Source organism: Neltuma alba, unplaced genomic scaffold (assembly GCF_004799145.2).
Source record: "Neltuma alba isolate B1F8T4 unplaced genomic scaffold, ASM479914v2 tig00006334_pilon, whole genome shotgun sequence".
Taxonomy (NCBI): Eukaryota; Viridiplantae; Streptophyta; class Magnoliopsida; order Fabales; family Fabaceae; genus Neltuma; species Neltuma alba.
Genome location: NW_021634432.1, coordinates 1 through 15,140, shown reverse-complemented (window position 1 = coordinate 15,140; position 15,140 = coordinate 1). Strand labels below are relative to the sequence as shown.

Genomic DNA, 15,140 nt, shown 5'->3' with positions numbered 1-15,140 from the left:
ATTTTAATTATATGGTTTTGGATTGCAATGTGGGAGATTAATCTTAAGTCATTCTAAAGTGAAAAAAACATGTTCAGGGTTCATTACCTTTACTGTTCATTAGCTGCAAAGAATTTGGCTTAGTGCCTCATAAAATTAGGGTTCATTCATCATTTATTAAGGCAGAGTAGGCCTCATAAAATGAACCCGCATGTTCTCCTGCCCAGATTGAACCTCTTGTTTGAAATTGGAATGTGCTTTTCAAAAACAATACCTTGATTATTACGAGGACCACGCAGAGTGGACTTGATTCAGAAAGATTTGGTTCATTGCAGCATGCATCAATGTCGTTATTCTCTCATGTGGTTGTTTTTGAGTTCCCCTGTTTAATGTAAATAAAACAGGATTTGTTTGTCTTCTACTAGCGTCTTTCAGAGCAGAATGGATTCATTTTATCATCAATACATTGATGAATGTGTCTTATACTTCATCATTGTATTCTGGTCTTAAACATAAGAACTAGTTGAAAATTAAATTTGATCATAAATATAAGACCTTAATCTACTTTATCTTTTAAATTTATTTTGTTTTCTCTAAAATATCTTATTGATTGTAAAAGGTTCTCATCAAGGAATATTTTCAATGCATATGATTGAAAAAGTAACTTGAGAGAGTCAATACACATGTATTACAATCAAGAAATTTAGTTAATTTTTTTAATCTCTCCAAATTAATTATATAATGTTTATATTAAGAATAAGAGGTAGTATATGTTTATTAGTAGAGGAATTGATATTTGAAGAAGGAGTAGTGTTATTGAAGTGAAATCTTTTCGAGCATCCTCTGGTCAGCGTCAACACGCATCAAACAAAGTAAACTTAGAAGCACCTGTTATTATTAGGCCTATGTCATGACTATATGAAGTGAATTTTTAATACAGCCAAATAGATTTAGCAGGGGTGCCGTGTCCCACATTCATCAGTCGACCTACAATTCTGCCCAAAATTTGGACTCATGCTCAGATTAGTTTGTGGTTGGGTTTTGGTCCAGGGTCCAATCATAGTTTAGAGTCTCTGTTCACTTCATTGACCATGGCTTGAAATCTTGGGCAATTCAGGGTATGTTTGGATTAGAGTTTGCAAAACGTGTTTAAATCAAATGCCAAACATGGGCTGAGGATTTGCTCTGCCTCAAACATGAGTCTAAGAAAATAAATGAGAGGTTATGGGTGCTTTTCTTTTCTAAGTGGGTCTGGGTCTTGCAAACAGGATACCAAACATAGCCTAAACCACCTAAGATAACTACCATCATGCAATAACTACCTATGATGGAGATTATTAGCATGTCAAGCATTAAGATGGGGGTTTCCAAGAATATTGAAGCCCTTGACTAGCCAAAAAAATTATAGTAAACTGCTAAGTTAGAACAGAAAGCCCAACACACTCAGACAAGTTTGAACCAGCAATTTAACTGGTTGATACTAAAACTTCTCTACATCTACCATGGCACAAATTTCTGAGAATTATGAGATTTATGTTAGTGATTTCCTGATGCCAAAATATCTTTGAAATTGTGGTAAACAAAGATTGACAGAAATGGAGGATCTCCCCACAACCTTGCGGCATAAGAATAGCCAGTCATGAGGGCAGTTATCCAATAAGTATATAGAGTCCTTTGGTTCTGCCACTAAGAAGAAGCATAAATAGTTTAAAACCAAAAACAATTACTATAGAAAAAGAAAGATTTTATCTTACAATTTCCAAGACCTCCCCATCCTTTATTGATGATGCCCCTCTGCCCAGTTTTTTCTAGTGCTTCCACAATTATTTGATTCATTTTTTCTGGTTCTTGAACAGGCTGTAATAAGTGAACGAAAAAGACACGAAGTAAATAAGATCAAAAGAGTAAAGATAAAATAAAAATCAATTCATGAAGTCCTAATTCCCTTCTTTATTATTTAGCAGTTTATGAAGCCTGTAGTTTAACAGACAAACAATCATTAAATGAGGACCAAACTTCAAATAGGGAAGTACCAAATTGCACTAAGGATGCAATAATACTAACATCCTCATAATATGTGTATTATCCTTTACATTACATAGCTTCATCCTCGAGGAGCGAAGAGACTCAACCAGAAGGCAATTAACAAATAATAGCTCTTTTAAGTATATGGTAATTAAGTATAGTTCCTGAATTTTAGTTTCAAAATTTTAGGATATTTTGTCTCATTCAGCATTGAAAAATAGATAAAAACAATTAATAGGACCATTTAATTCTCATTTGAAATGATATTTTCAATAGTCTTTTACGTATTTATGACAAGGGGAAAAAAATGAACACTTCATAGAGTAGACCCTCTGTAAATTATGATAGAGGCAAGTTATAAAACAATTAACTGATGTTGCAGACTAGCATTTCTTAGAAACCATTTTTCGCCCATTGTATATCAGAACCAAATTAAAATCCCCAATCTTATTCGAAAAAGACAACATAAATATTTATACAAACTACATGGAAATGATTGACATCCTTGAACAAAACATGCCATATTTGGAGGCTGGGGTGAAGCGCCATCCTCAAGTGCTTGATTGGCTCAACACAAACCGACAGAGAGTGTTTGCTTCCTCCTCTTTTTCCTTATTTGCTGAAGTGACTCGCATTTTGAGGACCACTCGAAGAGGCCACTTGACAGAAGATGATAAGAACCATATCGAAAAGTGTTGCAGCATCTTAGAAGTGGTCGGTTTTGATGCTTCATGGCTCAGTTATCTGTATAAATGCATTGAGAAACGTGGTGATGGAGAAGACATTAAGAGGAAGGTTGAGGAGACTGCTAAAGGTCAAGCTTTCAGTCTCGAAGCTCAGCTTGAGTCCATCAAGAAGGAGTTAGCTTCTGTGAAGGAGTCCTTAACCTTTTTGCTTGACCAGGCTAGCAAGCTGGACGACTTCATTGAATCCTGAAGTTTTTGTGAAATCTCTTGGAGCTACTTGCTTTCACAGTTTCATGTTTAGCACTATATATTTACTTTCTCTGTATGCTGCTTTGTGAATTGCCTAACGCACATTATAAGTAATAATCTGTCATTTGCATACAATGCACTTGTTCTGTATGTTAGGTTATGAATGAGCTGGAAATGCTATGCCCTTCTCTGGGCACTATTTTATTTATTTGGTTGTGCATTGTGATGTTGGAGATTATTATATGAATAATTCAATTTTTGAACCGATATAAGCCATCCAATGTTTTTTTTTTTGCCAATTCGATTTCAGGTTTTTCTCTTCATGCAAAAACTCCATTTTTCCACGGGTGCAGATTTTTTCCCATGATCAGTTCAAATATTAAATGGTTCATTTGTCAACATGATAAAACCCTATGCTTTTCACTTGCACAAGTGATAAAGTCCACAAAATAAGTGTCAGTAGTTCTATGCATTGAAGTTGTTTTCTGCATTATGTTACACAAGTCTCAGGTCTTCCAACTTCTTGCTCTGTTTCATTCAAGTTGCAGAAGAAATCATTCCAAATCAAACATTCATTTTCTAAGAAGTCCTGAGTTCTACTAGTTCTTGTGTGCACAATATATATATATATATATATATATCCATTCTCCCATTTTTTATATCAAACTTGTTTTTCTGCTTTCCACATACAAGCTACTTCTCAAAAACAAAATAAAAAAGTCATTTTCTTGCATCAGTTTTTTTTTTTTTAAATAGGAAGATCAATTGTATAAAATGGAGGAAATTATACAAATAGGATTGGCATTATAGAGCTCGGGAAATAGAGAACTAATAAAACATCAGCTTTGTTGCTTTCTTGTCAATCATATGCCCATAAAATTTTTTTTTTAAAAAAAAGAAATATCCCTTCGGACGTTCTTTTTTCCCCTTCCTCTTAAGCTCACATATGACGTGTTTTTTTTTTTTAAATAAAAAAAGTTGGCCTCTCATCTGGGCAAAATGCGGTTTTTCTTCCTTGTGATCAATCTGGTATAAAAATCTGTAAAAAAAAAAAAAATTTGCCTTAGATATTTTGGAAATGTCTGCTTCATTGTGATAAATCTCGTAATAAAATTTTTAACTAAAATTACCAGTGTAACATAGAACTAGAGATGCAAACTGGTCAGTTCAACCAGAAATCAGCCAACAGTCACTGGTTTCCAATTTTCACAATTTCACCTTTGTATGAAATGTTCCTGAAGGCAGGAAGCATTTAGTTGTTTTTACCACCATATCTGCTCCGGAAAGAATTTAAAAATTAACATGTAAAATCAAAATAGTAGAAATGCAGTTCACCCAAAAAAAAAAAAAAAGAAATGCAGCTGCACAAATAGTACTTCTTTGCTTATTTATATAAGATTTATTTAATTAATAGATAAGTTAATTAATTATAAGAAGTATAATATTTTTTTAAATATCATAATTATCTTCTTTAATATGTTGAGAGAGTATCAGTAGGATTAATTTAAAAAAATTAATAAATATTAAAAATAAGTTTTAAAATAAAACTAATGTAATAATTAGATTTTATATTAAAGACCAAGAGAATAGTTATATGATTCCAAGGACTGATCTGAAAATCAGCAGCATATATTTTGGGACCATTCCTCCTGGTTTTAGTCTGAACTTGAAACGAGGGACAAAAGAATTGTCGGCCACTAGTAAAGAGGACGCACGAAAAAACGTTGTTACTTTTTATTGTTTCGTTATTCACCAAAAGAAACTTTTTATTGTTTTGCTTTTCTTCTTTTAATTCTCTAAACACTGTTTAATGCATTTTGAATTAGTTCACACTGATAAAATTAAATAAAAATTATAATCATTATTGCACATATAATACAAAAATGATAGAATATTAAAAAATTTAGCATTCTAGATATATTGATATATGTGAGAATAATATATTTATAGAGAATATAATAGAATCATAAGAGTTAAAAAAAAAAGTTAATAAAACACTTAAAAAGGAGAAAATGACACAAAAATGACACTTAAACTTGAAAATTTTAAAATGGTCACTTGAATAAGAAAAATTCTAATTTAATTTAAATTAGTTATTTGTAATAAATATATGTTATTTTTTCTTGCTAATTATTTATATTAATTAAAATTACTATTTGGTAGAATTTTTAACATGTGCAACTACTATAAAGATTACTTAAAAAAATATAAATATAAAAGATACAATAAATTAAGATTTTATATTTAAAATTAAATTAAAAGTAAAACTAGTTTTTTATGCGAATGGCCGATATTTTATTAACACTGGGTTGTACTATGTCTCCGGTTCTAACTAGCCAGAGTCGGTGGTAATACTTCTTACATAGACATTTGCTCTAACAACCTGCTCCCTTGTACAAGCTTTTTATATTAATTACCGATATTTTATTAACACTGCGTAGGTTGTACTAGCTTTTAATATTAATTGCCGATATTTTATTAACACTGTGGAGTTCTAATTACAAGGGTTTATTTAACATTATAATTAGAGTCCGATATTGGCATTTGTTCGAGCACGTGTCATATCTAAATCATGTACACAATTACAGCTAAGCATGAGTTGGATACATTGCCTCTAACAACCTGCTTCTTTGGTCGCTTCTTTGAGGTTGGACTTCAACAGCCATAAAAACGATAGAATATTAAAAAATTTAGCATTCCAAATATATTAAAATCATATTCCTCTAGTAAAATAGAACAGATAGAAGGTATTTTTTGATCCTATTTATAAAGTATTGAAAGAAATTTTATGTCTGGATGTACAATTTTACCTTTTATTTATTATTGTGTTGACTTTGTTTATATAAGATATAATGTATATTAAATAAGAATAAATTAAAAAGTTATTAAATTTTAAATAAGAGTTAATATAGTTTAAGATTTTTTTTAACATGCCGACAAGGAATCGGTTTCAAAGAAAAAAGTCAATGAAACACCTTTCCCCACAACTTTCACATCTTTCCACGTTGCGTTTCCAAAAGTTCTCAAAAGTTGAGAGAGGTATCACGAGCAAGATTAAGAAAGAAGCCTATCACGTGGTCAGAATCTTTTCTTGTCTCTTTCTTCCTCTTCTTCTTGGCATCTCTTGTTGGTCTTTCCTTTTCCTCCTTCGGCTTTCTTCTGGTTGTGGACCATCTGATACCGATTGCTTCCTATTTCTCAAGCTTTTTATCAGCACTCTTTTTCAAACTCGTTCTTCTACTGTTGCCTTCAAGTTTTAGAAGAAATCACTCAAAATCAAACATTCATTTTCTAAAAAGCCCTGACTTGTAGTTCTTGTGTTAGTGTCCTTCGTATATGTGGTGTTCACTCCTCTTCTCCCCAGCTTTCAAATCAAACTTGTTTAGCTCTTTTCTGCATACTAGCTACTTTTCAAAAGCCCAAAACAAAAAAAAAATTTCTTTTTGACATTTTCCTTTGTTAGATTTGTTGTTTTCTTGTCAATCAAAAGCTCATAAAAATCTCCAAAAAAAAAGTGCAAGTGTCTGGTTTGCACAAAGTCTGTTGTTTTTCGTTTTGGTCAATCTGGTATAAAAGTCTCCCAAAAAAAAAAAGACAAGTCTTTGCATTAAAGATTAGGGAAGTGTCTGCTTCATCTGTAGAGTTCAAGAGAGACAGGAAGTTGTGCTGATCTGCTGGTAAATTCTGGCTCTTGATAGTTTTCAGATAAAATAATTAATCATGAGTGCCATGATTGGAATACCTGATCTGTTTCTTATCAATCACAGAACTTTCTCAAAGCTGAACCAAAGACCACAGCCACAGCATAGCCTCATCTGCTTCAGGTAACTTTACTTCCTTATTGGTGTTTCTATCAGTATTGTTCTTATTGATTATAGATGCCGCATCTTGTTACCTCAATTTCTATTGCTTTACCCAACATGATACGACTTAAAAGGAACTGGATCAAGCACTTTACTTTCAGTTTGGGTCAAGCTTAAATCCCTCTTTAAAACCTTCATACAAAGAAACATACTAGCTTTATTTAAATGCTTGATGTGGTATTTTCACCTAGTCCCTTTTAGTCTCCTACTTCATTTCTTCCCATTTTCTTTGATCTTTGATCACTTATTTTGTTTAGATCTTAAATTCCTTTTCTAATGTAAGTGCAAATATATAATATCTTTGAATTTCTAATTGTTTATTTATTTATTTTTCAAATTTTATCTTTTTAATTTAGTGTTAATAAGCCTCCTAAAAGTGCCTAATGAGTTGTTATTTTCTTTATATATAATGAATGTGCGCTCTTGAATATTAGACAAGTTTAGAGTAATTTTGAAAATGCACGATGAACCTCATCTTATAAATTTAATCATGTGAAATAACATTTTACAAAATGTCACTTGCCACAATTAAGAAATAGAATTAAGATTATAATAAATTAATCATACCCGGTCTAACAATAATTTAACTACAGTTCAACCATTTATCATTTTATCTCTTTGAACTAGGATTTCGATCGGTTCTCCAATACAAGTTTTAAAACCTTACTTAGGACTAGCATCATTTTGGATTAATTTAGGCTTATTCAAACAGCAAATAGTATGATATGTGCTGGGGCGTTTAAACTCTTTCAAAATTTTTGATTCATTGTGGGAAGTGAGGGCTAATAATACAATTTTGTTCCCATATCTTTCTTGGTTCTGGATGCTCAGAATCCCTTCCTCTTGTTTTCCTTTTAGAATTCCAACTTTACTATTGGATTAAAATATGAATGCATCAGATTTAATATTCTAAAAAATTGATGTCCACTTCTCTTTCTCATATTTATATAATATTATAATAATAATTTTATAAAATTTTAAATTTGAACTATTTATTTTTTTAATTTAATAATAGAGATGCAATTTTGAGAAGAAAAAGAGATAGAGGAAACATGGAAGTATCCCTTCCGAGTTCCGTCTTCGTTGCCGTCCTAGTTTTCTGCCATCTCATTCGTACATGACAATAGAAAATTCGAAAGGTTCCCTTCTTTGCAGATTATTTAAATATTAAATGGAATTATAGAATATTTGTGCTGCTATTACGATATGATCTTACACTTATTAAAAAAGAAAAGGTCAGCTAGCCATCATCATCGCCGCCTAGTACAGAGAATAAGAGTTGGCTTAGCTCTATAGGGTTACGGGTTTAAATGGGCCAATCCTGCAGTGTCAAAATTTTAGAAATGTTTCATTTTACTAAGTTCAACCGTTAAACTGACAGGTTTAGGACCGATTTATAGGCTTTTAACCTGCTTAAAAAAACTATTTTTTTATTTTTTGTATGTTTTATCAATAAAATAAAAATAAAGCAATAAAATTAATAATAAAAGGTTTAAATATGAATAAAATTAAGTTATAAACAAAGAGTATTATTATATCTAAACATTCATCAATATCCAATGACTATCTAAAACATCTATTAACTAGATAATAGCATCTATAAACAAGATAATATCAAAAAAATTTCATCAACAGTGTAACAAACATTATCATCAATTTTTTGAACTTCGTTGTCACTATCAACAATTGCTTTTTTAATGAGTATGCATTTTTTTAATGTCAAAAATATCAATTTTTTCTTTTATATAAAAATTTTACTTTTAATTTTTGTAATGTAGCTATTATGTTATTTTAGTTTGAGATATATTATTATTGAAACTTATAAATTTTTAATTCAAATTATAGACTAACAAGTTATATAGGTATAAAAATACTCTCTTATTAAATATATATAATTTTAAAATATCAACATATATAATATAAGTCAAATCATTATTAAAGTTCAAATTAACTCTTTTTTTAAAATTTAGTTAAACAAATTATTGTCTAAAACCAAATAAATCAAACTATTTTATGAAATTCAATTTCAAAATGATAATAATAATTAAATATTTAAAATATCATTAATAATTTTAAAAAATTAATAATATTAGCATTATATAAAAAATTATAAAAAAATCTAAACAGGTTGGTCTTCCCTATCCCTTTTAAATCCATTTCCTATTTGAAGGAAAAAATTTTAATCATAATCCTTGCAGTTTTTAGGCCTAAATGTGCCAGCTTGACTAGTTTTTTTCAGCCTCTATAGCCACCCTAAAATTGGTCAAAGTAGGACTTGATCCCATGACCTGTTGGATCCCAAAGTTTTTATAATCACTAAGTCAATATATCATCTTCTTAGGAACCTGCTTGGTTTGAGGAAAGAGTAGGGGAGGGAGATAGGGAGAGAAGGATGGAGTTTGGCTGAGGGTTACCCTCATTTTATTTGGATTGATTAAAAAGAAAGACAATAAGAGATATTTAATAATCTCTTATTTGATTCAAAAGAAGGGAATGAGAAATAGTAATAATCAATTTATCATGTTACCTTTACATATTAATTTATATTTTTTTGATATATTATATAAATTAATTTACATCTTAATGATAAATTATCTAATTTAATAAAAATTTAGTATTATCATCTTAATATGTGCATTAAAAAATAGGTACAATGATTTTTCATTCTAATTACTATAATAATATATTTAAAATAGTCAAATTAACAAATTTAATATGTTCTTAAAAAATAAAATTTTATTCTCTTTAAGTCATGCTTTTGTTTTCAGCTTTAAAATATATTTAATAGAATAATACATATTTATAAAAAGGAATTAATTTTATAATATTATAATTTTTTTAATTTTAATTAATTTTTATAATATTTTTTAATTATAATAATTTATATTTATATCTTTTACTTAGGATAATATATTTTTATTTAAAATAAATATTATAATATATTTTATAGATAACAGTAGAATATTAAAAAAACATAAAGGTATAATAGTCTAAAAATTTAGTTTCCTTTAAAAATCCCATTTTGAGGGGAGCTAAAATGAGAGGGAACATTTTGACTTCCCTCCCTTTTAAAATTTTTAACCAAATAAAAGGAGAGGTTTAATTTTCTCTCATTTTCTCACTCCTCCCCTCCAATCAAATAAGCCCTAAAGGAGTAATGATTATGCAACTGATATAGTTTAAATCAATTTTTGAACAGATCTTTATATATTTTTTAGTCATTTCCTTATACTTACGTATGTTTTTAATTATGTCTATATATTTTATAAATTAATTTAAAATTAATTAAAAATAAGATTGAAATATAATTTTAAATTAATAATTATATAATTGTAAAAATAAATAATAGAAATATTTATTAATTATTTTTATAAGTTTTGTAATTATCACTTAAATTTTATAATGACAAGAATAAATAAAACTTATAATTTATAAAATAAAAAATATAAATTATGTTTAACATAAAATTTAAAAATAATATTAAAAAAATTATTATAATAATTTATTATATATAGAGTACAATTAAATAATTTTATAATTAATATTATTATCTTTTATATTTATAGAAGAATGTTATCAGAATTTATCAAATAAAGAATAAAAGAACTTCAATGAGCTAAGTAAAAATTGTTTGAAACTATAAAAACACAATTAAAAGGAAAAAAAAACTTGTAAGAAGCCAACTAAAGTAAAAACATATAAAAATATAAAGTCTTGATGAAAAATGAGCAAAACCTAGGTAAAAATTACTCCCTCCGTCCCATATTATAAACAACATTAGAGCTTATCAAAGCTCATCAGGTAGATCAAAATGTTAAGTAAAATTAGTTAAAGATAATAAATGTGTAAAAAGACACTAAAATACTCTTATTTAGAGAGAGAGTATAAAGAAGAGAATAAGAAAATTATTATAATAAAGAGAATTTTGAAAGAGAGAGAATGTGTGATTGAGAGATGATGGTTTGAGAAATGAGATACTAAATATATTGAAAATTAAAATAAATAATTAATGAAGATAAAATAGAGAATTCATTACAAAAATTTAAGACAATTTGTAAATGTTGATTATATTTAGAGACAAAAAGAAGATGATAGTTGTTACTTATAATATAAAAAGAGTAATTGAAATGATAAGGATTTTAAGATTAATTATCTCAGAATAATAAATAAAATAACTATCACACTTTAGACATTCAACAAGAGTTCTTAACAATAATTTATGAGCTATTTATTACATTTAATTTCCAAAAATTAGTGTTTGAGGTTAATTAACTCCTTAAAACAATTTAGTTTTTCAGGATATGAGGAATTCTTGTGTGCTCCCAGGGCACCACCTTATTTGTAGTCTTTGTAGTTTGACAGATAAAAACTTATCATCTCTTTATCTATATTTGTTTAGTAATTTAATTCAACAATTTCTTTTAGAAATTCGTACCCATCTTTTTTCCTGACTTCTCTGCCTTCCTCCGTCATCTTCGCTCCCCCTGGCAAACCTTCTGTGTTTGTCCAGTTTTTTCCTCCATGGACTCCATCCATACCCACGAGATGAAGAGTAGTGTTCCTTTCCTCTGTCCAGCACCCTCCTCCCTTCGCTTAACACAAAACAAAAGCAACAAATCAAACATAAATTTCAAATCGTGGACTTAGGTTCAAGAATATCAATTTTTCCCTTATGCTTTGGATCTAGAGAAGGAAGTAACCAGATTCAAGAACTTGAAGAGGAAAAAAGATGGGCATGAGTTGAAGAAGGAGATAGACATTGCCGGGATGTACAAGGAAGAGCTATTGATGTAAAGGTTGGAATCTTCCAATTAGAGAGAAGCGAACTAGACGGATTCACTGACTGTAAGAATGAGGTAGGGCGGGCGGAAGTGACGGTGGGAGGAGTTGGAGGGTGAAGGTGACGGAGATGAGAGAGGATAAATATGAAGAAGGTAAGGGTAATGAGGGAAGAGGAGGGGAAAAACATGGTGGTTCTTGGCGCAGAAACACACAACAAAGAAGAAAAAGGGAGTTTTGGAAAAACAAATGGAGAAGACGACGACGGACTGGCGACAAGGGCAGAAAAGTCAGGAAAAAAAAAGAAGATAAGGACGACTTTCTAAAAGAAATTGTTAAATTAAATTACTAAGCAAATACTCCTTCCATCCCATATTATAAGCAACCTTGAACTAAATTACATAAATTAAAGTGATAGTTAAAATTAAAAACAATAAATGTGTAAAAATTAAATGTTTTCTTTCCAAAATACCCTTATGTATAATGAGGGAATTATGAAAGAAAAAGAATATATAATGAAAGGAGATTACATTAAAACAAATATTTATCATGGGCAAAACAGAAAATTTGTTAGAAAAATTTAAGGCAACTGTTAAAAATTGCTTATATTTAGGGACAAGATAAAATAACAGTTGTTGTTTATAATATGGGACGGGCGAGTAGATTAAAACGCTTACAGCTAAGGTTAAAGTTCAGATTAAGTTTAAAGACATGGCAGGTTTTAATTTGTCAGACCATAAATGACGTGGTGCTCCTGGAACGCACAAGAATTTCTCCTCAAATGAATTCTACTTTGACCAATTTAAAAAAAAAATTCCCCATTCCACTGGCACTTCTGGAGCTCCAATGGCGTTGGAGTTTAGGCCATTGTCACCGGTAGAAGCCACATATTCTTCTTCGGGAAGAAGAGACAAAAACAGAGACGCAAATACTCACATGAATAATAGACAAATTCATTGAACCCTTCAAAACTTGAATTGACGGCTTGGATTCTAATTTGGGAGATTGCGTATTTTCTACTTATAGTCATACTGCCTCTCAATCTCCTATTAGTTAAAGCCAAGCAATTGTGTATATGTCCTTTTTTTTTCCCTAGGGGCCGGGCATTATCTTTTGATCTGTTGTGACTTCTGTTCATCCAACAAACAAATTTCTTGTCTTTTTATTCAGGAAGTAACAATGGAAATTCTTACTACTATTGCTGGTAAAATATCTGAGCTAACTGTGATACCTATTGGAAGGCAAGTGGGATATTTATTATTTTACAAAGAAAATTTTAAGGAGCTAAAGGATAAAATTGAGGAGTTGAAGACAGAGAGAATTCGCAACGAGCATCTTGTTGAAGCAGAAAGAAGCAGTGGCAGAGAGATTGAAGCTGATGTAAAAAGATGGCAAGAAAGAGTTGATGAGACCATGGGAGAAGTAGAAAAACTTTATGAAGATCAGACTCAAGCTAATGTACGGTGTTGGAAATGGTCTTTTCCTAACTTGAAATCAAGACATCAACTTGGTAGAAAATCAAAGAAAATGGCATTCAACGTTGCTGAACTAAAGGAAAAGGGGAATTTTGAGGGTCGAGTTGGGTATGTTCGTGCATCTAGCATGGCAAGCTTAATTTTGGCTACTCGAGGCAGTGAAAAGCTTGAGTCAAGAAATTCATTGAAGAAGGAGGTTATGTTGTCTCTAATAGACCCTAAAGTAAGCAAAGTTGGAATTTATGGTTGGCCTGGGGTTGGAAAGACCACTCTAGTCAAAGATATTGCCAAACATGTTAAGGATGAAAAGCGATTTGATGTGGTGGCGATGGCAACTATATCTGAAATATTGGATGTTGAAAAGGTTCAAGACGAGATAGCATATCAATTTGGCTTCCACTTGGATGAGAATACCACAATTGGAAGAGCCGACCGCCTGTGTAGAAGGATAAAAATGGAAAAAAATGTCCTTATTATACTAGATGATTTATGGGAGGAAATTGATTTGGACAAGTTAGGAATTCCCTCTGAGCTGGATGTTAAGGGTGGCAAATCATCATTGCCTTCTCAACGTTTAGATATTTCACAGAAGAATGAGACTTGTCAAGGTTGCAAATTATTGTTGACTTCTAGAAGTTTAGATATTTTACATAAGAATGAGACTCAAAAGGATTTTGCTCTTGGAACAATAAATGATACAGAATCATGGAGGTTGTTTGAAGATATGGTTGGTGATGCTGTTGAAGATGGTGACTTGAAAAAGATAGCAACTCAAGTGGTTGAAAGATGTGCAGGTTTGCCTGTTATGATAGTCTCAATTGCAAATTCATTAAAATATAATAAGAATACTCACTATTGGAAAGATGCCTTGAGCAACTTAAAGCAAGTTGATAAGGGGGACATGCGTGGGACTGTTTTTTCAGCTTTTGAATTTACTTACAATCGATTGGAAGATGATGAAATGAAGAAAGTATTCTTGCTTTGTGGTGTACATGGACCATCCCTGTTGGTTAGTGACTTGTTGAAATATGTAATTGGTTTGGGTGTTCTGAAACACACATATACTGTTGAAGATGCAAGAAACCGATTATATAGAATAATTCATGCCTTGAAGGCATTCTGTTTGTTACTTGATGATGATACAAGTGAGACTGAAGCAATTAAAATGCATGACCTTGTTCGTGAAGTAGCTATTTCAATTGCTTATAAGAATGAATATGTCTTCGTGCTGAAAAGAAATGGTGACAAGGTGCGAGATTGGTCGAGCAAGGGTTTTCTCGAAAGATGTACCCAGATAATCTTGACACTATGTTTTATCCAAGAACTTCCTCAAAAGTTAGACTGCCCCAATTTAAAATTTCTCTACTTATGTGGCACTGATAATTGCACTTTGAAAATTCCAGACAACTTTTTTGAGGGAATGGAGAATCTTGAAGCATTAGATTTGACAGGCTTGATAATACCTGCACTGCCTATATCTCTTCTTTCTTGACCAAACTTAAAACATGTTTGTTTGGATCAATGCTTTGAAAAATATGGCTGGAATAGGTGACTTGACAAATTTAGAAATTCTTAGTTTCTTGTTCATACATAGTGGAGTTCCCGAGTGAAATAGGACAACTGACTCATATAAAATGTTGGATATGACAAAGTCTAAATTAAGATCATCCCACCAACACTTTGTCCAAGTTGACTAACATAGAGGAACTTTATATGGGCAATGCCTCAATTAAGTGGGGAGGAGGAAAGTCCAGCTAAGCAAACGAAAGTGCTAGTCTTGCTGAGCTTGGGTGTTTGACAAGCCTGACTACTTTAGAAATTCAAATTCCTGAGGCTTGGATGCTGTCAAGGGATATGATGTTTGAAAGTTTGAGAGATATAAGATTGTCATCGGAGATAAATGGGAATGGTCAAGGAGCAAAAGCACCTCAAGGTTGCTAAAGCTAAAGCTTGATACTAGCATTCATTCAGAACATGGGATTAAAGCATTGATTAAAGAAGTGGAAGATTTGTACTTAGATGAAGTCAATGGAATTTTCGATGTGCTTTTTGATTGAATGGAGAAGGATTCCTCTACTAAATAT

At 30.8% G+C, this 15,140-nt stretch overlaps 1 protein-coding gene across 1 annotated transcript; it reads left to right on the top strand.

The window, feature by feature from the left end:
- The first annotated feature begins 12,994 nt into the window (after positions 1-12,994).
- LOC114750140 (probable disease resistance protein At4g27220) lies at positions 12,995-14,548 on the top strand. Its single transcript, XM_028938682.1, has one exon. The coding sequence runs from the start codon at positions 12,995-12,997 to the stop codon at positions 14,546-14,548; it is 1,554 nt and encodes a 517-aa protein (XP_028794515.1).
- The last annotated feature ends 592 nt before the right edge of the window (positions 14,549-15,140 follow it).

What these genes read in the sequence shown, in the direction of transcription:
- LOC114750140 (XM_028938682.1), top strand. Translation starts at nt 12,995, where the DNA reads ATGGGAGAAGTAGAAAAACTTTATGAAGATCAGACTCAAGCTAATGTA.